The sequence below is a fragment of the Thunnus maccoyii genome, chromosome 21 (genome assembly GCF_910596095.1).
Source record: "Thunnus maccoyii chromosome 21, fThuMac1.1, whole genome shotgun sequence".
In the NCBI taxonomy this organism is placed as follows: Eukaryota; Metazoa; Chordata; class Actinopteri; order Scombriformes; family Scombridae; genus Thunnus; species Thunnus maccoyii.
In genome coordinates this window covers 2201110-2223783 of record NC_056553.1, presented here as the reverse complement: position 1 = coordinate 2223783, position 22674 = coordinate 2201110, and the positions used below count along the sequence as shown (strand labels likewise).

The following is a 22674-nucleotide window of genomic DNA, read 5'->3' as shown; positions in this document are numbered from 1 at the left end:
CTACTACAACTATTATTTAACCCATAAAGCTCATTCCTGTTGACAGACGCTCCTGTGTATGAATAATTTTTAAAAACTTGGGTGTGAATGATTTATGTTGTGTTCACGTCTTGTCACTTAAACTTCAGAGGGAATTGTCTTGTATGATCTTTGATGATGAGAAAGGAAAAGGAGAAGAAGAAGAAGAAGAAGAGAGGAAAGGAGATTTCCACCATCACTTATATATCATATCACTTCAGAAAAGCCTTTGTCACGTCCTGATGAGTTGACATCTTTTCACCACATCGACTACACTTTTTATTTTTAATAGAAAGAGACAGAGAGAAAAAAAAACAGAAAAAAAGAAAGTGACAAAGTGAGAGACAGAATGAGACATGAAAGACAAAAATCAGTGTCTTATTTGTTGTTGTTTTGTTGTTCCTGTGCAGAGAGATGACCTACTTCTGACAGTCTGCTTCCTCCTCCTGCACCGACTTCTTCTTCTTCTTCTCTCTGTCTGTCTGTTTCTGAAACACTCGAGGGTTTGAGCCCTGCACGGTTTTTTTCCCGCTTTTAAAAATACTCAGGTTTTAGGGAAGAGTTAGGCGATAAGTACGGAAGCCCGTTCCTGACAGGAAAACTAAAAAAATCTAAACTTGTACAGGATACAAATAAAGTTTTAGTCATGACATCACTTCCTGTTTAGCCTAGTTGGATTTTGTTGGGCCGACTGTTGAATAGCAACAAACTGATGCTCCGCAAATGTGAATGAAGTCATTATTTTGTGTTATTTAAGTCATAACTGAAGTAACTTGGTGTTTTACTCCGTCATCATACGTCCACTGTATTTCATAAATTGTTAACGTTGACGACTTTTGATTAACGGACGGGTTCACGTCTGTCTTAAAACAAGTCAGACAAACGCCGCCTGTTAGTCAGTGATTATCAGTACGCCACCTGCTGGTCTGGAGACGTCCTGCAGTTTCAGTTTCTGCCTGAATCGTCTCCACACAGTGAAAAACCTTGTGTGTGGTTTATTTTTTTATCTTTAATATATTCTCAGCAGCTCTTTAATATTTGGGGCCTCGGTTCAGCTCCTTCTATCTGTCTGTAGTTTTGTTCCCAAACAAATCCTCCCTTCAGAGTTCATGTTTCTACTCGCCTCTCCTGCTTGCACAACTGTTGTCTAAGAATTATTCCTTTTCCTGGAGCTTAAATAACAAGTTATATATCTTCATAAAGGCCCAAACTCTTTCTATCCGTTTATATTAGATTTGTGATTATGTTCAGTCTCTGATCTAATTTTCCTGCAGAGAATCATGAATGTTTCAACTCACGTCGTTGTTTTTACATTTTATTTCCGTGTTTTTTTTTTTTTTTTTAAATCTTTTGTTCTCTCTGACTGACAGAGCTCTCCACATTCAGCCAAAAACTCCTCTCCTCCACCACCACGTCTCCTCCTCCCAGGAAGCGCTGCGAGCGTCAGCATCAGCTGTTATTGGAGTCAGAGAGGGAGAGAAAACAAAACGCAGCCTGCAGCAACGTCTGGCGTATTCAGGTCATCCACAACAATCCCACAGACGTGCGGCGGTGGTGGTGCGCTGCTTTCACCACCATCAGGAGCTGATGAAGGGAAGCCCCCCCCCCCTAAAAAAAACTGCATTAAAACGCTCGCTGCTGCTGTTATTCTGTGACACGTGTAGAAGTGTTGTTGTTGGGAGTTTTTATCTGCAGCAGGTTTTATCTGCTGAGGTCATGATGACGACTTCAGGCCTGTCTGGAGACTCAGAGACGGATTAAGAACCTAATTTAAGCCAATATAACCTGATTTAAGCAATTCAGGTGCAATGCATGCTGGTACGTGTCTAATTATAGTTTAGTTGAGCTGAGAATCAAACCGGTTTTTGCATTTAACATTTTTCTGGTTTCTTTTCTTACTTTTTGTGATGATTTTAATGAAGGTTGCAGCTCTAACAGGTGTTAGAGTTCATCATCATTAAAGGGGACATATTATAGTTTTCTGTTATGATGTCAGATGTTAAACATGCTCGTATGTAGAAATGCTGCCTGCAAGTCAAAAGTCAGGGCTGAATTATATTAAACAGGTTGTTTTGCTTTTAGTTGTAGTATTTTTATTCAGTCATCACACATAATAAAATTATTATAAAGAGTCTAGACAGTCAACAGACTATGTATTAAATAATAAATAATCACACTTGTAACCCTAAAAAATAGATTTATAAACATTATTTTGCAAATTAAAAGCAGGCTACACATTTGATTTATATTATTATCGTTCCATAATTTAACCCTGACATTAGTGATACGCAGCTTTCTGTTTGTACTCCTGTTTGAACATTTTCTCACCAAAATAATTTGACAGGAACTGCATTTCATGACTTTGTGGTTTTAATTAAGGTTTAATTGTCTTTTGCAGCTCTAACAGGTGTTAAGATACATTTTAAGCATTGCAGGGGCAAAGCATGCTGCAATATATCAAAAATCAACAAACTGTAGTTTATCGCAGCTTAAATGTGCTAAAAAATGCAACAAGTTTCAACTTTTAACATTCTCTGCTTTTATTTTCTGACTCAAATAATTCATGATTTTGTGATAATTATGAATCGTTGCTTCAATTATTGCTTTAAGTGTTTCAGGTGCAATGCATGCTGGTACATGTAGGCGCTGAGGTGTTTCCACCAGCATTCACATCAACATTATAATAAATAAACTGGGTTTTATGACGTGTCCTTTTTGTCTGTCACCAGGACTGAACGTGGTGGAGCGTCTCTGGGCAGCCGCTGGAATTTATTTTATTTGAACCAGCAGCAGCAGCAGGAGGAGGAGGAAGAGGAGGAGGAGGAAGAGGAGGAAGAGGAGGAAGAGGAGGGGGAGGCCATTTCTCATCTGGCCCCTCAATAATTCAACACAGCGGCGGTCTGCATGAAGGCTAGCAGGGAGCTGCTGCTCTCTGATGTCTGTGTGTTGTGACGCTTGAAGACGTCGTCCCGGACTCACCACACACACACACACACACACACACACACACACTCTTTACTACGCAGTGAGAAACACCCTCAACACACCTGTGATGACGGTGGCTGCTGCAGAACGACTGATGAAGACGAGTAAAAGACAAAGATTATGGAAACCTGAGAAAATCAGACTTTTCGAGCTGCAACTAACGATGTTTTTCATGATCAAATCTGTTGATTATTTCCTCAATTTATCGATTAGTCGTTTGGTCCATAAACATCAGAAAATGTCTTGTTTCATCCACAACTCAAAGGTATTGACTTTACTGTTACAGAGACTAAAGAAACCAGAAAATATTCATATTTAACATTTGTATCGACTCTGTTTTCAACATTCAACACTGTTTAAAATCCTCTGAACATCCACTGAGTCACTCATCACGAGTACAGAAACTACCACAGTGACAACAGGAAACAGCTTCATCATCACAACAATATCTGATGTTATTCATAGAACAAGCATCAATATCTCTGACTGGATGAAACTCGATATGCTGTAATTAAAGCAGAGAGCAGCTTCGCTACAGTAACGACACATGCAGTAAGATGAACAGATCAATACAAACTAGTTCTGAGACATAAACAGCTGCAGCTTCAGCAGATAAAACTCAATATTAATCTGATATCAGTCTCAAACTGTTCAAACAGTATCAGCTTTAACAGCAGCAGGATGAACACAGCGAGGGCCTGACGGGACGCGAGCGGCAGGAGGCTGCAGGTCTGAACCGCCGCCGAGTTCATGACACAGCAGACGGACTCAGACGACCTCCGACCTCCCCGTCAAACAGCTGCGCACCTTTAATCTTTAGTCTTTAATTAGGAAATCAAACCGGGGCTGCAACTAACCGTTACTTTTATTATTGATTAATGCTTGTCGATAAAATGTCAGTAAATAGTAAACAAACAGTAACAAGTCAAACTGTTAATGTTTGATACAGAATATGATCATTAAAGAGGAATTAATTTGTCATTTTAGTCGTTGTCACTGTATAAGCTGTTTTTAGTGGTACAGTGAACAAAACAATTCATTGCCTTTTGTGTCACATTACAGTACATTTCATCGAGATAATGAGGAATTATGTTGAAAACAAACTTAAAGAAACTAAAATTTGAAGCATAATTATATTAATAAGTTGATTAACGGTTAATCAGATCATGTTCATTTGTAGAGAACATTTAAAAACAACTGCAGTTAATCAAAGTGCTGAACAGAGTTTTACAGAAGTAACTAAAGTCGTTGTGATCGGCCTCCAAAACGCAGGTGACCTACGCTCAACACGGTCCCTGAACGCCTCCTGTGTAGACACACAGGCGGAGCAGTCGCTGCTGCTGCTGCTCTGGTGTCTGTGTAGACAGTGTCAGATCACGTCCAGCACTCCTGCAGTTTCACAGCACTGTTTAAAACACACATGGTGGGCGTGTCTACACTGTATCGGGACAAATATGAGTAATTTACAGATATTTTATTATATGACTATTTTGGAACAAACATTTACTCGTCAGTTTAGCAGATAGCGTTCTGATGTTTACTCGCCAAACAAAAAAATCTACATGCAGTTGGTGCTTGGCTGCTGTTAATTTAGGACGTTGATGAGCTGCATCAAATGTTTTTACTGATTATTTATTTATAGCGTATGTAGGAGCAAATACAGAGGATTCAAACCCAGAACCTTCTTGCTGTGAAGTGACAGTTCACCAAAATATTCCGTTTACTGTCTTTTTTGTGGCATTTTTGCTTAAAGAAGTGACTAAAATGATTATTTGGTTATCAAAATAGTTGCAGATTAATATTTTGTCAATCAACTGATTGATTATTGTTGCAGGTCTAAATCAAACATCTCATGAATCCAGGAAATAAAACTCATTTGTTTATTCACTATTATTCATTCTGAAGATGAAAAGTGTGTTTTGCATTTCTGATATTTTACAACTAGTTTGGAGCCAATCGCAGTAACAGTACAGGGCTGCCACTAACGATTAATCCATAGATTCTCTCAGTAAGTTGTTTGGTCTATAAAATATCAGAAATCTGTGAAAAATGTCAGCTGATCACTATTTCCCAAAGGACAAGATTCTTCCTAAAATATCTTGTTTTGCAGTGGTTTGTTTTTTTGTTATAATCTGATATTGGTTGGTGTGTTCAAATAATTGGTTGTATATTTGGTTAGATTTTAGTCGGCATATAGTGATTGCATCCTTTTAATGAGCAGAGAACAGGAGGAGACACCAAAAGAGCCGCTGGAGAGGTGAAGAAGAAGAAGAAGAAGAAGAAGAAGAAGAAGAAGAAGAAGCAATGAGACCAGGGTCAGTTTTCAAAACTGATCAAAGCATCGGAAACATACAATCTAACACATGACTGCTTCATCATCATCATCATCAAGTCTCGTGGTTTTTCTTTGGATTTTACTGCTGCTGCTAAAAATAAAAACGAGGTGAAAGAGAACTCATAAATCTCATGGGGTTTATTTAGATTTCAGGTTGTGACAGTCAGCACCTGACCGGTGTTACAGTGTATCTGGTGACCCATCAGCTTCTGTGACCTGCAGTGCTGGAAGAAATACTCAAGATTCTTTACTTAAGTAGAACTATCAATACCACTGTGTAAAAAACACAAAAAAGGATTTTCACTTGTATTGGAGTATTTTTGACATTGTGACATTGATACTTTTACTTCTTCCATCACTGCAGGTCAACGGATCTAATGGGGCACCAAATAAAGTGTAACACCGGAAACTTTGGTGGAGCACATTGTCTCACATCTTATATCCATTTTACCTTGACTTAACTAGAAAACTGTGCTATTATCGATTAAAATCCAAAGATTTCTGAGCTGAGCCTCCAATATTTCAAGATCCTAACAACGCCTCTGACAACAAACACATCAAAACACCGCATCATTCCCGCCACTTCACTACCTGAACCACAAACACACGGTTTAAACAGATAAATGGATCTTTTAAGACTTCAGGTTGACATTCATCAGCTGCTTAATAACCGCTGAGTAACGGTTACGACACTGGTGACGGCTGATGTAAACAGAGGAAACACGGCTGCTCCGTTAGCATCTTTCCCGCCACTGACACGCGGTTTAAACCCGAGCAGCGGACACGTTCAGCCCGGAGCGGCTTCAGCTCTCACCTGTAGTTGTAGGACGGGAACTTGCTGCTCTCCTTCAACAGCAACTTGTACAGAGAGATCACCTGAGCTCGAGCGGACACCGCCATCATGTTGCTAACAACGCTGCTCCGAGGACCCCTAAATGACGTGTGCCCAAACTGCGCCTGCGCGGAAATACAAGTCTCCTGTGTCGGTTTTTTAATATAGAAGTTTAAAAAAATAATATATAAGTCACATCCACATGTAATATTTAATTATTGTAAAAAAATAACAACAAAACAAATGTCAAGTTAGTTTTGAATGAGGTTTATAATCATATATACATACAGGCACGTTTCTGTCGACTTGACAGCAACTGACAGCAAGAGGTGAGTTATGCATGCTGGTTTTATACCACTTAAATACCAGTTTATATATGAACGATACGTTTTAATGAATGAATGATAATATGAGGCTTTAGCGCCTTATTCCAGCACACAAACCGGCAGTATGTCGGATCCCACCAGCGATTTATTTCCCTCTAAAATGCTCCTGTTATTGATCAGCATGTAGCACGATGCTACAAACACAACAGGCAGCTGCAGCTCTAAACTGAGCTTGTTTTAAAGTGTTATAATGAGATAAAGGAGACAGTATACACACACAAAGCTCATCACACCTCAGAACATCTTTTAAAAAGTGCATTCAGGCACGTGGTGCTGCTATTACTGTGTGCACGTGTGTAAAACCTCAGTATGACCTTCCTGCAGAGGTGGAGGAAGTACTCAGATCATTAACTGCAGTAAAAGTACCAGTACAGTAATGTAAAATACTCCATTACATGTAAATTACATCCTGCATGAAAAATCCTACTGCAGTAAAAGTACATATGAGCTTGATGTAGTTAAAGCATTGCAGTAAAAGTACATAAGTATTATGAGCTTGATGTAGTTAAAGTATTGCAGTAAAAGTACATATGAGCTTGATGTAGTTAAAGTATTGCAGTAAAAGTACATATGAGCTTGATGTAGTTAAAGTATTGCAGTAAAAGTACATAAGTATTATGAGCTTGATGTAGTTAAAGTATTGCAGTAAAAGTACATAAGTATTATGAGCTTGATGTAGTTAAAGTATTGCAGTAAAAGTAGTGGTTTGGTCCCTCTGACTGATATATTATTATATATGACATCATTAGATTATTAATAGTGAAGCATCAGTGTTAGAGCAGCATGTTACTGTTGTAGCTGCTGGAGGTGGAGCTAGTTTACACTACTTTATATACAGTTAGCTAGTTTAGTCCAGTGGTTCCCAACCTAGGGGTCGGGCCCCTCCAAAGGGTCAGCAGATAAATCTGAGGGGTGGTGAGATGATTAATGGGAGAGGAAAGAAGAAAAAACAAAGTTCTGATACACAAATCTGTTTTCAGTTTTTGGACTTTTTCTCTAATCTTTGATTTTTGCTGAAATATTGGATCATTTGAACATTTATTGAAATGAAAGCATGTGAGAAGTTTAGAGGGAAAAATCACTATTTGGTGGAGCTGTTAACAACTCATAGACATGTGAAATGTGACCCCGACTACACACTGCTTTTTGTAAGACGTCAAAAGACAAAAAGGTTGGAAACCACTGGTTTCATCTTTAACAATGTGTTGTATTTTAAAAGCTTGTTATATTATCCATTGTGTCAAATCTTCATCTGAAAAGTAACTAAAGCTGTCAAATAAATGTAGTGGAGTAGAAAGTACAATATTTCCCTCTGAAATGTAGAAAGTAGCATCACATGGAAATACTCAAGTAAAGTACAAGTACCTCAAAAACTGTACTTAAGTGTAATTCTTGAATAGATGTACTTAGTTACTTTCCACCACTGACTTTAGGAAAGTCTTGTATTTAACAGCAAGTGGTCAAAAACGACTGAGCTCCTGTAGTAGTGTGTGTGTATATGTATATATATATGTACTACTACAATATATATAATACATATATTGTAGTATAAGAGTTCTATCAGTAGACTATAAGAGTGTGAATCTGCAGAGAAAATCAGTTCACTTGGCCTGAGGTCGATGGATATATTTTTGTTATTATTGATATTATTTCTCCTTTTAAGACAAAGTTATATGATGACTTTGAAATAGCTCATCTGACAACAGACAATGACTCGACGGCTGATTAGCTTTAGGTTTAGTAGTGATACACACAACTAGCAGCACCTCTAATAATAAATGATCTGTCTGAGTTGTGGAGGAAGTTTGATCTGTTCTGACAACAAGGTCAGGATGCCCACAATGCAACAGTTTTCCATTAATCATTTGGGGATTTTAAGAATCTCCCATTTTGCAAGTTTTTGCTTCATATTATCTGTTACTGACAACTAGCTCACCAGGCTAATGCTAACATGTTATCACTGTTATTAGTCTTTGGAGCCGTTTCTAAACAAACTAACGTGACCAAACTCTTCATGATGAAGGAACATGTGACCCAGAGCAGCGATGTGACTCACTGACATGTTTTTAATCAGATATATCAGCTTTGATACAAACACACAATACTTGTTAGTAGATCAGTTCATTGTTGGTTTGGATCCAAACATGAAGACAAATATATAAAAATCACCAGAATGATCCTTTAAATTACATTTGAAAATACCACAACCAGAGCCTGAAGCTTTATGCAAAAAAAACGAGCCAGTCAGGATGCTGAACTCTGACCTTTAACCATCATAACGAAATGCTTAAACCCAACTCTAGACTGAGCCTAACCTCTAACCCCAGCCCCAACCTTAACATTAACCCTCAAACCGTCCTCACAAAGATAGATATGGAAGTACACATACATGCACACACACATATCAGCTGATATCAGAAATCCTGATGTGGGAAAGAAACACACTTGCTGAATTGACTTGAAATGACAGAGTAATTCAGTGTGTTTGTGTGTGTGTATATGTGTATGTGTATATGTGTGTGTGTGTGTGTGTGTGTGTGTGTGTGTGTGTGTGTGTGTGTGTGTGTGTGTATATGTGTGTATGTGTGTGTGTGTGTGTGTGTGTGTGTGTGTGTGTGTGTGTGCACTATGCTCTTTAGCAGTGGATGTGCAAAAGGTCAGAGGCAGAGACGCATCCTGTTTGTTGATGTCCTGCTGTCTTTGAGTGTAAAGGTCAATTGCACTGCTGTGTGTGTGTGTGTGTGTGTGTGTGTGTGTGTGTGTGTGTGTGTGTGTGTGTGTGTGTGTGTGTGTTTACATTTGTGTGTCTATAAGCGTTCAGGTACATGCTGATGTGGACCGATGTGTGTTTAGTGTGCGTGTTTGTTGGTAAAAACCCAATTGATAACATTGATTGTCTGCTGCACTGGTTCAATGAGGCTGTGTTTGGCGTGTGTGTGTGTGTGTGTGTGTGTGTGTGTGTGTGTGTGTGTGTGTGTACTCTTGTATTTCAGTCTGAATTAGATCCTGACAGTGAGGACATTTTTTTTTGTTCAGGCTGTTCAAGTTTTAAGATTTGGTTTCAGGTTTCAAGGACTCATATTCTGCACATTTCCAGCTCTATATTTATATTCTGGGGCTCTACTGGAATATCTTTGCATGATTTCCAGTTAAAAACTCCTTATTTATCTTCTACTGGTCCTTTATGCAGCCCCTCAGTTAAGCCTCTGTCTGAAACAGGCCGTTTTAGCTCCTGTCTCTTTAAGGCCCGCCTCCTGATGAGCCCACTCTGTTCTGATTGGTCAGCTTTCAGGAAGCTTCCTCCGGCTCCGGAGGCTACGTAAACAAACTATAGTAGCAGGATTTCACTTCTTTTTCTCCTTCTTTACTCCAAATGTCAACTTCTCAAATCCATCCGTACATGTTGGAGCTGAACAACACATGGAAACACCTTAGCAACCGCCTTAGCAACCACCTTAGCAACCAAGGCTACTGAATGGACGGCTGTTTATGAGCATGTGTGACGAGCTGACGTCAACTCGTCTGCAAAGTAGAAGAAAAATGAAGCGTTCAGAGCAGGTTGAAGCCCTGAGTTTTGACTTTCAGGCAACATTTCTACATACGTTCACCTCAAGTTTTGGAACTTTGATCATGTTTAACATCATAACAGGATATAAATAACAGAAAACCATAAAAAGCTGAATGTGAACCTCATAATATTAAAATCAGATTTAGGTTAGAGGTGGGAGAATGAGTTCTGTCTATGTAAGTCTCTGAGAGGACAGCAGTAGAAGTGTGTGTGTGTGTGTGTGTGTGTGTGTCCCTGCAGAGCCAGCTGACTGATGGACGGCTCTGCAGGAGCGACAGATCAATAAAGGAGGATTTCCTTCAGTTCCCAGCTGACTGGACCAACTCTCTGTGTCTCATTGGAGCTTTCAGTGTGAATCCTGCAGATCAGCAGACGCTGCTGTCAGTGATGCTTTCATCCAGCGTCACGTCAAATGATTAAACACTTTACAGGGCAGATATTCAACTAACGACTTATCTACTGTCAACAATTCAAATGAAACTGAAATCTCACCTTTCAATAACGACTCATCACAGCTTCCAGAAGTTTCCACCAATATTCTCTAAAAATGAGTATTAAAAGAAATCTGAAACAAAGTTACATAACCCTGTTAATGTTAAACAGCCTCAAACGTCTTGTTTTATCCACAACTCAAAGATCTTCAGTTTACTGTCGCAGAGACTAAAGAAACCAGAAAATATTCACATTTAAGAAGCTGAAATCAGAGAATTTGGACTTTTTTCTTTCTTTAAAAATGACTAAAAACGATGAATCTATTATCTAAAAAGTAGGTGATTCATTGAATATTTGGCAGTTGAAAGGAAGGATGTGTGATGATATCGTTCAAAGGAAGAGCTGACGAAGTTCTTATTTTGTAGACGTTTATTAGACGATGAACCATCGGGTCTGTTCCATGTATAAAGATGGTCTGGGCACCGTACCACTGTCGGTGCATAGCTTATATAGGGTTACACATCTGTATCTTATCACATGAATAACATAGGTTCTCCATGGGCACTAATTCAGTTGGGAGCCATCCAATCAAGTGGTTGACAGCTACCTCACAACATATTATGTATCATTACATACCACATCTGGAACAGCTCCAAACTTGACCATAAACCCATTATTTGTATTTAAAGGTCCCCCCAAGAAGGGCTCTATCATATTACCTAAAATGACATGCAGATTATGGGATATTTAGGTCATCTGTCCAACATCCAAAATCAGTAAGATACATAGGGTCAGATAAAAGTCATACTAACAGCAACTAATCAATTAATCGACTAGTCGTTGCAGCTCTAAACTATTTTAGTCATTTTTTTTGAAGTAAAATTGATAAATATTTGCTGGTTGCAGCTTCTTAAATGTGAGTTTGATGCCTTTTATCTTTGAGTTTCAGACATTTAATAGACAAAAGGAATAATAGATGAATAGATAACTGATAATAACTAATCATTAATTATGGCTCTACTCTGTTGTGAACATGATTATTGATGACAGAGTGTTTCTCTGTGTTGTTTCTTCTCTCTTTGAATCACCGCTGTGAGCTGCAGATTGAGTTTTTTCTGTCTCCGTCTCTCTTTCTTCACGGCTGGATCAAGACCTCTGATGTTCATCTCATCGACCGTTTCCTCCCGTGTTCAAACCTGCGGAAGAATCCGTCTGGTTCAGTCTGTGACCCGAACCTGATCCATCATCCATCCATCCATCATCCATCCATCCTGCACCTCGTCCTCCTCTCCGGATCAGCTTCTCTTCTGCACCGCTGCTCGTTCCACAGACTGAGGTAGGTGTGTGTGTGTGTGTGTGTGTGTGTATATGTGTGTGTGTGTGTGTGTGTGTGTGTGTGTGTGTGTGTGTGTGTGTTGTTGTGTGCTGAAGGAGTCTTTGTGTCACTGTTGGTCCTTCATGGCTGTTTGAGCTCCATAAAAACGTGATTTTTACCGATTCTTTAAATCCAGAGATTGATCTTTGTATTTGTGTCTCATCATGTGTACATCTGCACTAAATGTTCTGTTTAAACAGAGCTGCACTTTCTAGAAATCGAACTATAACAACCTGCACAACAAGCAGCGATGGAGGAATAATAATATCAACACGATGTAAAAATACTTCATTAAGAGTAAAAGTCCTGCATTTAAATTCCTACTGAGGTAAAAGTTCAGGAGATATTGTGTCTGATTATAAGATGTGAAGCTGTTGAAGTCGACTGAAGCGTATTCAGTGTTCAGTTCCTGATGAAACACGGTTAATAAAACGATCCATCAGTTTATAAGATCATAAGATCAGCTGGAGAAGTCAGTGAGTGATCTGCTGTTAACACACACACATCACTGAGCTGCAGCTGTGTGGGATAGTATTTATGTTTATAATTAAACATAATGATGAAAACCTTGCAGGTGTTGCAGGTCTTCTGTTGTTCTTATAAAAATAAAGACGTCATGTTTTAGTCTTTTTACCTGAAGAAAAGATCCTTGGTTCATATTTTATAATGAAATGTGTTTATAAATCAGCTAATAATGAGCTTTTTTACACTGTTTTATATTTAAAAGAAACAAAAATGTTGCTCATTTGTTGAATGTGGAAGAAATTTAAGTTCCCAGGATAAACTGGGAAGAGATTGATGCAGTAGTGGAAAACTATCAGGAACATTTCAGACACACACAGGTTCATAAAATGTGTTAAAAAGTCTCCATCACGTGTTTTTGTTTCCTTTAATAACAGATATCTGCTGATACTGAGTCTGATACTTATATTTATCTACTGTTGATTAAACTTCTGTAGTCGTAGATACATTTGAACATTTAAATGATTGATCTGATTATAAATGAAAGTTTTAACAGGAGAATGTGACCTGATCCTCTAGAGAGAAGACGTCTCACTCTGTCGGAGATGTTGGAACCGCTCTGGTTGTACAGTAATGGTACAGAGTGGAGCGTCTGTCCTCACAAATCATCTTTGTTCAGCGAGTTCAGACGCACAGAATTAATTAGTGACAGCTGATAGTGGTTATTTTAGCCGATAACGATCCGTTAAACTGCGCCCAGATCAGCGTCGGCCATCTTGACTCTCCGTGAAACATCCCTCCATGATTAATATGTTAATGATGCTGGTGCACGTATACGTGTGACCTCCTCCTCTCTGCATAAAGACACGTTTAGGTGTCGTGGTGTTTTTTTTTTAGCTTTATTTGCTGTGTTTAATGTCACACTCGGGCTGAAAAAAAAACCCCAGATGTAAACAAACCCGGGCTTCTGCTTTAATTGGCAAAAAAATGTAAATATATTGTAAATGAGCCTTTTGATGCTTTGATGTGTCGGTGGTGAAGCTGGAAAAAGTCCAAATGAAAGGGCTGCAGCAGCAGACCGGACTGAAGGGAACATCTGTGTGCTGAGGATTCATAATGTTTATGGTGACAAAGTTAGAGCTGCAGAGGGTCAGCGAATCACATCTGCAGATCAATACAAATCAAATCATCCACAGCAAGAAAGCACAAACTTTATTACCTCAGCTTTGATCTCCGCTTCAGTCCTGGACTTTTTTTTTTTTTTTTTTCCCCCCCTTTCACATTTTTGGCAGCTTTTATCCTCCGTACCTGCAGCTAAACCAGGATGTTGCATCAAAATTTGTCCGTCTATATAATCAGGAAACCTCCCTGCTTTTGTAATGAGACTCTCTCTCTCTCTCTCTCTCTCTCTCTCTCTCTCTCACACACAGAAATATATTAGTAGTGGAAGTCCGCCTGTAGTCTAAATTAACCCAGCTGCTTGTTTCCCCTCCATCAACCGAGGGATGGAGGGATGATGGATGAAGAGATGGAGGGAGGAGAGGAGATCAGAGCCGCAGCCCTTCATTAGCTTTTATTAATAACACGGAGACCCGTCCGCGTCCGGTCCTCTGCTTCTGCCTTCGCCTGTAATTAACCGCCGCCGTAGATTCCAGCGTCGTCTCATCGTGCTGCTCGCTGCTCGCTCATCTTTGACTTTATGTTTGTTTACTCTCAACCTTGAGAGGATGTGTTTGGAAAATTACAACACTTGCCTTTGTTTAGGAGCAATGAATAGTAAACAGGTGTTTTACTAGACCGCAGCGCTTTGTTTGTTTCAGTATTATTACTCCATATTGATAAAGCAAAAAACAGAAAACCATAAAATCATCACATTCACAAGATGGAACCAGCAAATATTTGACATTTTTCCTTAAAAAAAAGCAGAAAAATAGATAATATGGATATAAAAACAGTTGCTGATTAATCAACTAATCGATTAATTGACTAATCGTTGCAGCTCTACTCTTTGCTCCTTTTTTGTAGGACTGCAGCTGACAGGTATTTTTATTATCAATTAATTAATCAATTATTTTCTTGAAGGCCTCGTTGCTTTGTGTGTCTTTTTAGATTGTTGTTATAGTTATTTATTCATGTATTTATTATAATTCTATGTTGTTTTTTAAGCTTATCGCCTTTCTAGCGCTGCAACTAATGATTATGTTCATTATCAGTAAATCTATCGATTGCTCGTTAAGTGGTTTGGTTTATAAAATATCTCCTCTCGTCCTGATTAACAACCACAACCCAAGATAAGTGAAATAAGTCGACATGTGAGAAAGTAAACAACACAAACAGTGATATCTATCTGAAGAAGTTAGAGAATAATAATAAAAAGAAAAGCAGCGCAGCAGTGCATCATGATTTACTGCCTTCTTTTAATTCATAAGTGCTTAATTTGAATAATAAAACAGTAAAACCTGACTGGGATTAAAGTGATTAACTGACTAACAGCTGCTTTCAGTGGCGTCACGTTGACATCGGTGCACGTTACGTCTGTCGGCTTCTCCACACGGAGCCGATATCACCGCAGTGACTAAACGCTGAGACAAAACAGAATCACGACATCAAACTTACTTAAAACAGCGACAACAGTCCGACTCAGAACCAGCTGTCAATCACAGCTGTCAATCACAGCTGTCAATCAACGACCACACAGCAGGCGTCAAAGCTGCTATAAGTCTTCAAATCGTATTAACGGAGCAATAATTTCAGTATTTCTAGAGAGAAGTTGAGGTTTTGTGAACAGGAGTCAGTTGGAGCAGCTAGCGGCCGTCTGTGGGACTTTAAGATGCTTCAGCCTAATGACGTGAAGCTGCTGGTTGATTCAGACACAAACAGCATTAAGGCTCCTTCACTCTGATTTCAGACTTTCTGAGATGAAAGTTGACAATCGTGAGAAAAACGTGGTGAAATGTTTGGTCGTTAATCGTTGGGGTCTGAACTGTTGGTCTGACGAAACAAAACTTTGGAAATTTTAGCCGCCATTTTTTTTTTCTTTTTTCTGACACCTCGTACAGTTTACATTTCAAAATAAACTCAATATAAAATTCTGGTGATTAGTTATCAGGCTGTTTATGGTGAAGCCTCTGAGTACATTTCTGAATTGTTGTGTCCTTGTAGTAATTTAAAATCTCTTTAGTGTCTATTGGATGTTCTGAACTCTACGTAAGCTGAAGTTATATCGAGTATTTGTCCCTAAACTCTGGAATAATTTACTTCTTATTATTAGATCATCTGTGTCAGCTGATGCTCTTCCGATTTGTTGTTTTTGTTTTAGTTGATTATAAGAGTTTCAAGTGTGAGTTTCAGCTCCTCAACTACGCAGTAAAGAAAAATTAAAATACTAAAAGCAATAGTAATTGATTAGAGTATAAACATGATATAATTCAAAGGTAACAGTCTGTAACATGAGCAGAAGTATCGACTCGGCCTCGCGTGCTAGCTGTATTAGCAACAGGAAGTGCTAGCATTTGTTCTGCTATCAGTGAAGACAAATTAGCTGCTGAGCTAATTGTTGGAAACTGCAGGGAGATGCAGTGTGTGTGTGTGTGTGTGATAACCATAGATTGTATATAAAGATGGACGATGCGTCTCCACTTCCTGCCGCTATGCAAAAGTGAAGCTAACATATCTCGTTTCTGGGAGCGGCCATCTTGCTTGTGTGACGTCATTTGTAACCAGAGTCTGCGCAGTGGAGTCGGACGGCGGGATGACGACCCGGGGGGACACGCCCCCTCAACATGACTGACAGCTGGAAGTGAATCACTAATTAAAACGTACGTAGCGTCTTCCATCAGAAACTGCTGCGGTCACTCGGCTCGTCCTACGGAGGTTTGAGAGCGGCTGTCACAGCTGTCAATCATGATGTCACACCCCCAATTTTATGTCATCGAATAACTAATTAAAAACAAACTTATCAGAAAAATGAGCACTTGGACAAACGTCAGCATGATAAGAACGACTTAAAATGAGAAATGTATTTGAGGTGTACTTTGATTTCTTTAGTTTGGCTCGTGTCCGCTAACATGGAGGGGGCGGGGCTTATGACCTGTACTGTAGGAGGCATCCAGATGTTTTGGCTTCACTTCTGGGGAGCTGTCATGGCGTCCATCTTTATATACAGTCAGTGGTGATAACGAACCACCCAGGATGTCAAATTAATTTCTCTGCTGTGTGAGTTTGTGTTCACAGCCTTTCTACTGAGTGTGTGTGTGTGTGTGTGTGTGTGTGTGTGTGTGTGTGTGTGTGTGTGTCCTCCATCTGTTCTAGAAAGCCCTTCCTGAACCTGCTGAGCCTACCAGACCTTACTATAAACACACACACACACACACACACACACACACACACACACACTCCATGGTGAGCTGCTCTGTTATGTAACATTCAACACACTTCCTGGACTCCTGTCCAACATTTTAAGTGAATTTCTAAACTCAGACTGGTCGTCTGTTAACGGATATATTCACAGGTTCTCAAATGTGTCTTAAACCAACAGTCAGGAGCCCAAATGAACATGAAAGCTGTTTTTCTTGCTGTAATCATTCCTCCTGTTCACACTGACCATTAGAAGATCCCTTCATAATCCACAGTCCTTCTGTGCAAAAATGTATTTAAAAGTTGTTTAATGTTCATTTGGGCTGCTGACTCTTCTCTCAGGACAGACGACATGGTCTGAAGCTCCAGTACGATGCAGATTTTAAACATCCAAGTACCTGAATTCTTTTGTCTTCCCACTGCAGCAGACGTCTCAGTCTCTCTCCTCCCTTCATCTAAATCCGTGTTTTATGACCTGCGAGGCCTCGGCTGGTCTCTGAAAAGTTAGCATCCCTTGCGAAGTCTCCTGTCGTCTTTATCCGAGCTGGTAAAAACGGTGAAAATAAAACACTCAGCTGCTAATAAGGAGGCAGCAGAGCGTGTCGGGCTCTCAGAGGACCTGACAGAGGATTACAGGAAAATATAAAACAGGCAGAAATCTGCTCTGCTGCATCACTCTGCTGCTTTGTTCACATTAACAGTCTGTTCTCATGGCTGCGGCCTGATGAGGTTTATGTTCTATAACGGGCTCATAATGTATCATGTATGTTAATATTGACAGTGTGTCTGTGTGGGTGGTTGTGTGTGAAGGAAACTGTCAGACAAACTACATTCAGGTTTAGTAAAACTCTGCTCTTATTTTTATCGTTTTGTTCATTTCTGTCAATAATAACATCGAAGTCACCAATTTAATAGCTGGCAGAAATGTTCAGACACATTCAAGCCTTTTAAAACATTTAATATCCTTTCAAGCTCACCTGCTGCTCTCCCCGGCTCCAGGACTCACACTGCGTCGCAATGTTGTCGCACTGTTGTCGCACCATTCTAGCAATGTTGTCGCACTATTCTAGCACTGTTGTCGCACTATTATCACACTTTTGTCACAATGTTGTCGCACTATTCTAGCACTATTGTCACAATGTTGTCACACTATTGTCGCACTATTGTCGCACTATTGGCGCACTATTGGCGCAATATTCTAGAACTGTTGTCGCACTATTATCACACTTTTGTCACAATGTTGTCGCACTATTCTAGCACTATTGTCACAATGTTGTCACACTATTGTCGCACTATTCTAGCACTGTTGTCGCACTATTCTAGCACTATTGTCACAATGTTGTCGCGCTATTGGTGCACTATTCTAGCACTGTTGTCGCACTAATGTCACAATGTTGTTGCACTATTGTCGCACTATTCTAGCACTGTTGTCGCACTATTGACACACTATTCTAGCACCGTTGTCGCACTATTCTAGCACTGTTGTCGCACTATTGACACACTATTCTAGCACTGTTGACACACTGTTGTCGCACTATTCTAGCACTGTTGTCGCAATATTTCAGTTTAATGTTACCTGATTATGATACTTGCTTTGTTAGCATAGTTCAGCTAAAGTAGCTAACGTTAGCCCAAGTGTGCAGCGCTCGTTGTTCCCAGTAAGCTAGCGTTAGCTTGGGTCTGAGGTAGCGGGACGTGTTTCCAGAGTGTGAACGGAAACACTCTGCACTCCTTATCTGGAAGATTCTGGCTCCGAAAGGAAAAAGATGGCGCCGACCAGAAGCTGCAACTCTGGGCTTCAAACGGGTGATGTCACACCTCGCCACATCCAGCGTTACAGTCTATGGCAGTGGTAGGCAAACATTGGCCTGTGGGCCTAATCTGGCCCTCCAGAGAACATATATTGGCCCCCTGACAAGTTTCAACTTCAATCAATTGCATCAAAGAAAGCAGACACACAGCTGATGTAAATCCTAATGAATATGTTAACACTGAACGTAAATTTGCTCCAAAGATTCTTCTCAGCTTTGAGTATGTATAGCAGGCTGTGTGATAAGATCAGAACTGCAACTTTACATTTGTATTATACCAACCAGCAGCTTCACATCTTGAGTCTGAAGTATCTTAAAGTGCCAGACGGCCGCCAGCTGCTCCAACTGACTCTCATTCACAAAGCCTCAACTTCTCTCTAGAAATACTGAGTCAATCATTGTTTTCATTGAGTCATTCTGGTCTCAATCTCTAAATTCAGATCCTCTAATAAGTGTGCTGGTGGTCATTTAGGAAATTATTGCTCCGTTAATAAGATTTGAAGACTTATAGTAGCTTTGATGTCTGCTGTGTGGGTGTTGATTGACAGTTGGCTCCAGGACTCACGTTGAGTCAGACTATTGTTGCAATATTTCACTACGTTTAATGTTACTTGATGAGCAGCAGAGAGCTCAGTGCTGCCGCTGGTGGCCAGACGCTGTACTGCAGCAATACCAGTGATTAAACCAGTAATGTTATTTATATATTTTTGACCACACTACTGAAAATAAATCATGTTTTTGTTACGTTACAGCCATCTGACATGTTTTCTTAGCGGATGTACGACTGAAATGTTGTTATGCAAAACTATGAGCAAAAACTTTAAATGCAAAGCGTCTCTCTGCAACTGGAGCTTTAATTACTACAAAGGTAGGAGGTGAAAAATAATACACATGCAGATTGAAACCACAGACTGGCCATGTTACATTTGGCACAGTTGCTGATTTTCCTTCCTTCACATCGGAGACATTTTAATTTGTACCTTCATTACATACTGTTATCTAACCATCTCTGTGAGCTTTCACAACAAAAGTCAGAGAGACAGTTTAGATCTGGAGTAAAAGCAAAAGGTCAGAACAGGAAAGTCGAAACAGTGGGAGTCAGAGAAGAATAAATCTGGTGAGAAACAAAGACGGAGGAACAGACAGGAGGAAGGTAGAACAGGCAGATCATATCTACATGTAGAGGATATATACGAGTGTGCAGTCAGTCAGAACGGACCTACAGGTCAGCAGCTCAGCCTTTCATCCTCACTCTGCTGCCAATTACTTTTCAACATGACTCTCCGGGCCGACACACACCTGCCAGCTTCACCTGTTTCCTCCGTCGTCTCTTTTTATCTCCACCACGCCGCTCTCTCTCTCTCTCTTCTCTGCGACGGCAGCAGTTTCTCAGTGAGCGCATGAAAACAGTCTTCTGTCTTTATTAAGAGCTGCGGATCTGAGTTTTAAAGGATAACCGCCGTAATCCCATCTTCCAAAAAAACCAGTCTGTTCCTTTATGAAACTTTCAGGCTTCTTTTCTGATAACCTGGAGCAACAGAGAGCTCAGACATTTTTATCTACATTTTAATATATTTTCCAAAGTTTGAAGCAGGTGGATATGAAACAAGCTTTTGATTCCATCTGAACTTTTTTTCAACCAAAAGAAACTTTGTTCTACAGCAGACAGTGTTTTTTTTTTTTGCAGTCCTCATTCACCGAACAGGTCAGAGACAAATTCAAGATGGAAAAAACACCGAATATATTAAATGATTAAAGGTTATCTGGGAGTCCAGAAATGAACATTTGTGGTTCAGGAAATGTTAAAATAAAACATCAGCAATAAAGTTCATGTTTTTCACTCTGTACTCATCTTGTTTCTTGTTTCTGTCTAGTGCGACAATAGTGTGACAACATTGCTAGAATAGTGTGACAATAGTGCGACAATAGCGTGACAACATTGTGACGATAGTGCGACAACAGTGCTAGAATAGTGTGACAACATTGCTAGAATAGTGCGAAAACATTATGATAATAGTGCGACCATAGCTTGACAATAGTGCAACAATAGTGCGACAACATTGTGACAATGGTGCGACTCAGTGTTAGTCCTGGAGCCAGGGAGAGCAGCAGGTGAGCTTGAAAGATTATTAAATGTTTTAGTGCGACAATACTGCAACAATAGTGCGACAATAGTGTGACAACATTGTGACAATAGTGCGACAACATTGTGACAATAGTGTGACAACAGTGCTAGAATAGTGCAACAACAGTGCTAGAATAGTGCGCCAATAGTCACTCGTTCGCATAAAAAAACATCTTGAACACTGTTAATTTAACCACGATAACGATGATGAAAGATATTGATTGACGACCTGCTTTTCATGCTGTAAATGAGACTAAAATGAAATTAAAAGTAATAATAACTGTTTGAAGTCTTATTGATCGAGCTGCTTACATCTGTGGAATCGCAGACTGTAGCTCGACTGGAAAATTAAAAACGCAACAAAAACACGTCTTTAGTTTTTTTGACTAAAAATGACAAAAACTGAGTTCACATTTTTGTCAAAAGACTAAAACTAAATAAAAATTATGAGCCAAAATTCACACTGGTCAGGAAAAATGTCCATCACAGTCAGAGAGGTTTTATTTTGTTTTTCTTGAAAAAAAATTGATAATCAAAATTGTTGTCAATTAATCAACTAATTTTACAAAATAATATTTTTTTTCTTTATTTGTTTGCACATAAAGCAAAAATTATAAATGATTTAACGATTTAATTTGCACACAAAGACATTATTCACATATATAGCAACACACTTTAACTTCCGTATGACTCAGCTATGCATGAAACTAAAGTAAACAAACGCTTGTGCACGAGAAGTTGGAAGTTAAAAACGTTTGCAAACAGTCTCCTAAAAAATTGAGACAAGATAAAATGAATTATAGCAAATAAAATAATGAGAGATAAAAAGACGCCTGCAAAAAAAAAATGTCAAAAAGGCTTCTTTATGCGTTTGCACATAAAACAAAATGATTTAATATGTACACAAAGTCATTCACATCTATAAAACACACTTTTACCTCCATATAATCAGCTATATGTAAAAAAACTCTATATGGCAGGATTTCATAAGAACCTAATCAATAAAATATTATTTATACCAAACTATGATCATGTGGGACATTTTCTCCTTTAAATCCTCTTTAATCTTCTGCTGCATCCGAATTATTTGTCCGTCTTTTGTCGTATCCATAATTTCACGTCTCATCGAGTATTTTTTTTCACATGAACAGAGTCGATTTTCAGCAGATGTTTGTAAAAGAGCTGAAATGTGTCAGAATCTGAACAACCGTCACCGTGGAGTCGCTGCCTGCAGTCCCACCCAGAGGACGCCGCCGAGTGTGTGACGGCTAAACGGGAAAAAATGAGACGTCTGCCTCTTTCAAATCCCCCAACACGGAAAATATGAATTGCAAAGCTGCTGAATTAGCCAAAAAAAAAAGCTGTGTGTGTGTTTGTGTGTTTTTGTGTGTTTGTGTGTTTGTGTGTTTTTGTGTGTGTGTGTTTGTGTGTTTTTGTGTGTGTGTGTGTGTGCTGCAAATTTCCAATTTCCATTTTGCACTCTTTCCAACGTCTCTTGAGCATATGTTTACTGTGTCGCAGCCAGGAGTCACACTCCTACACACTTCCTCTCTCTGTCACACACACACACACACGCACACACACACACACACACACACACACACACACACACACACACACACACACACTCTCTGTTGGTCCTCGCAGCAGTGGAGGCTAACAGGTGTACAGGTAATCTCTCTGCGGCCAAAAGTCTTCAGCTCTGCTTCCCAAACAGGTGGAGCTCAAGTCGCTCACTTTATTTTTATCACATGAACCTAAAACTGTGCAGAGACGATCTGTTCTGATGATTTTTATATATGTTTGTCTTCATGTTTGGATCCAAACCAACAATGAACTGATCTACTAACAAGTATTGTGTGTGAAACACGTCAAACATGAGATTTGTTGACAATAAGAAAACCAGCAGAATGATCCTTTAATAAGAAAATGATCCATCTCTCTCTCCTCTGGGAAGCAGGAAGATAAACAGAATTATCTTTTAATATC

General features: G+C 39.4%; 2 protein-coding genes and 1 long non-coding RNA gene across 6 annotated transcripts in view; 1 reads left to right on the top strand and 2 right to left on the bottom strand.

The window, feature by feature from the left end:
* Positions 1-6299, bottom strand: part of LOC121888193 (LYR motif-containing protein 4B) — a 41822-nt gene extending 35523 nt beyond the window's left edge. Inside the window, exon 1 of one of the 2 annotated variants that reach the window (XM_042399606.1) lies at positions 6153-6299. In XM_042399606.1, coding sequence (XP_042255540.1) covers positions 6153-6241 — 89 coding nt within the window. In that variant the 5' untranslated portion in view covers positions 6242-6299. The remainder of the gene's footprint in view (positions 1-6152) is intronic. The other variant, XM_042399604.1, reaches the window with a different exon arrangement.
* A 141-nt stretch (positions 6300-6440) lies between these two features.
* fars2 (phenylalanyl-tRNA synthetase 2, mitochondrial) overlaps positions 6441-22674 on the top strand; it is a 147253-nt gene continuing 131019 nt past the window's right edge. The window contains exons 1-2 of one of the 3 annotated variants that reach the window (XM_042399593.1): positions 6441-6499; positions 11708-11892. The gene's annotated coding sequence lies outside the window, so the exon portion shown is untranslated. Of the gene's footprint in view, positions 6500-9549; positions 9569-11707; positions 11893-22674 lie in introns of those variants that run through there. The other 2 variants (XM_042399594.1, XM_042399595.1) reach the window with 2 other exon arrangements.
* Positions 10396-17789, bottom strand: LOC121888195. The gene is made up of 4 exons (XR_006093154.1): positions 17727-17789; positions 17148-17293; positions 10617-10689; positions 10396-10482 (listed from the first exon to the last, which is right to left on the bottom strand). It is a non-coding gene; the product is annotated as an uncharacterized LOC121888195 (long non-coding RNA).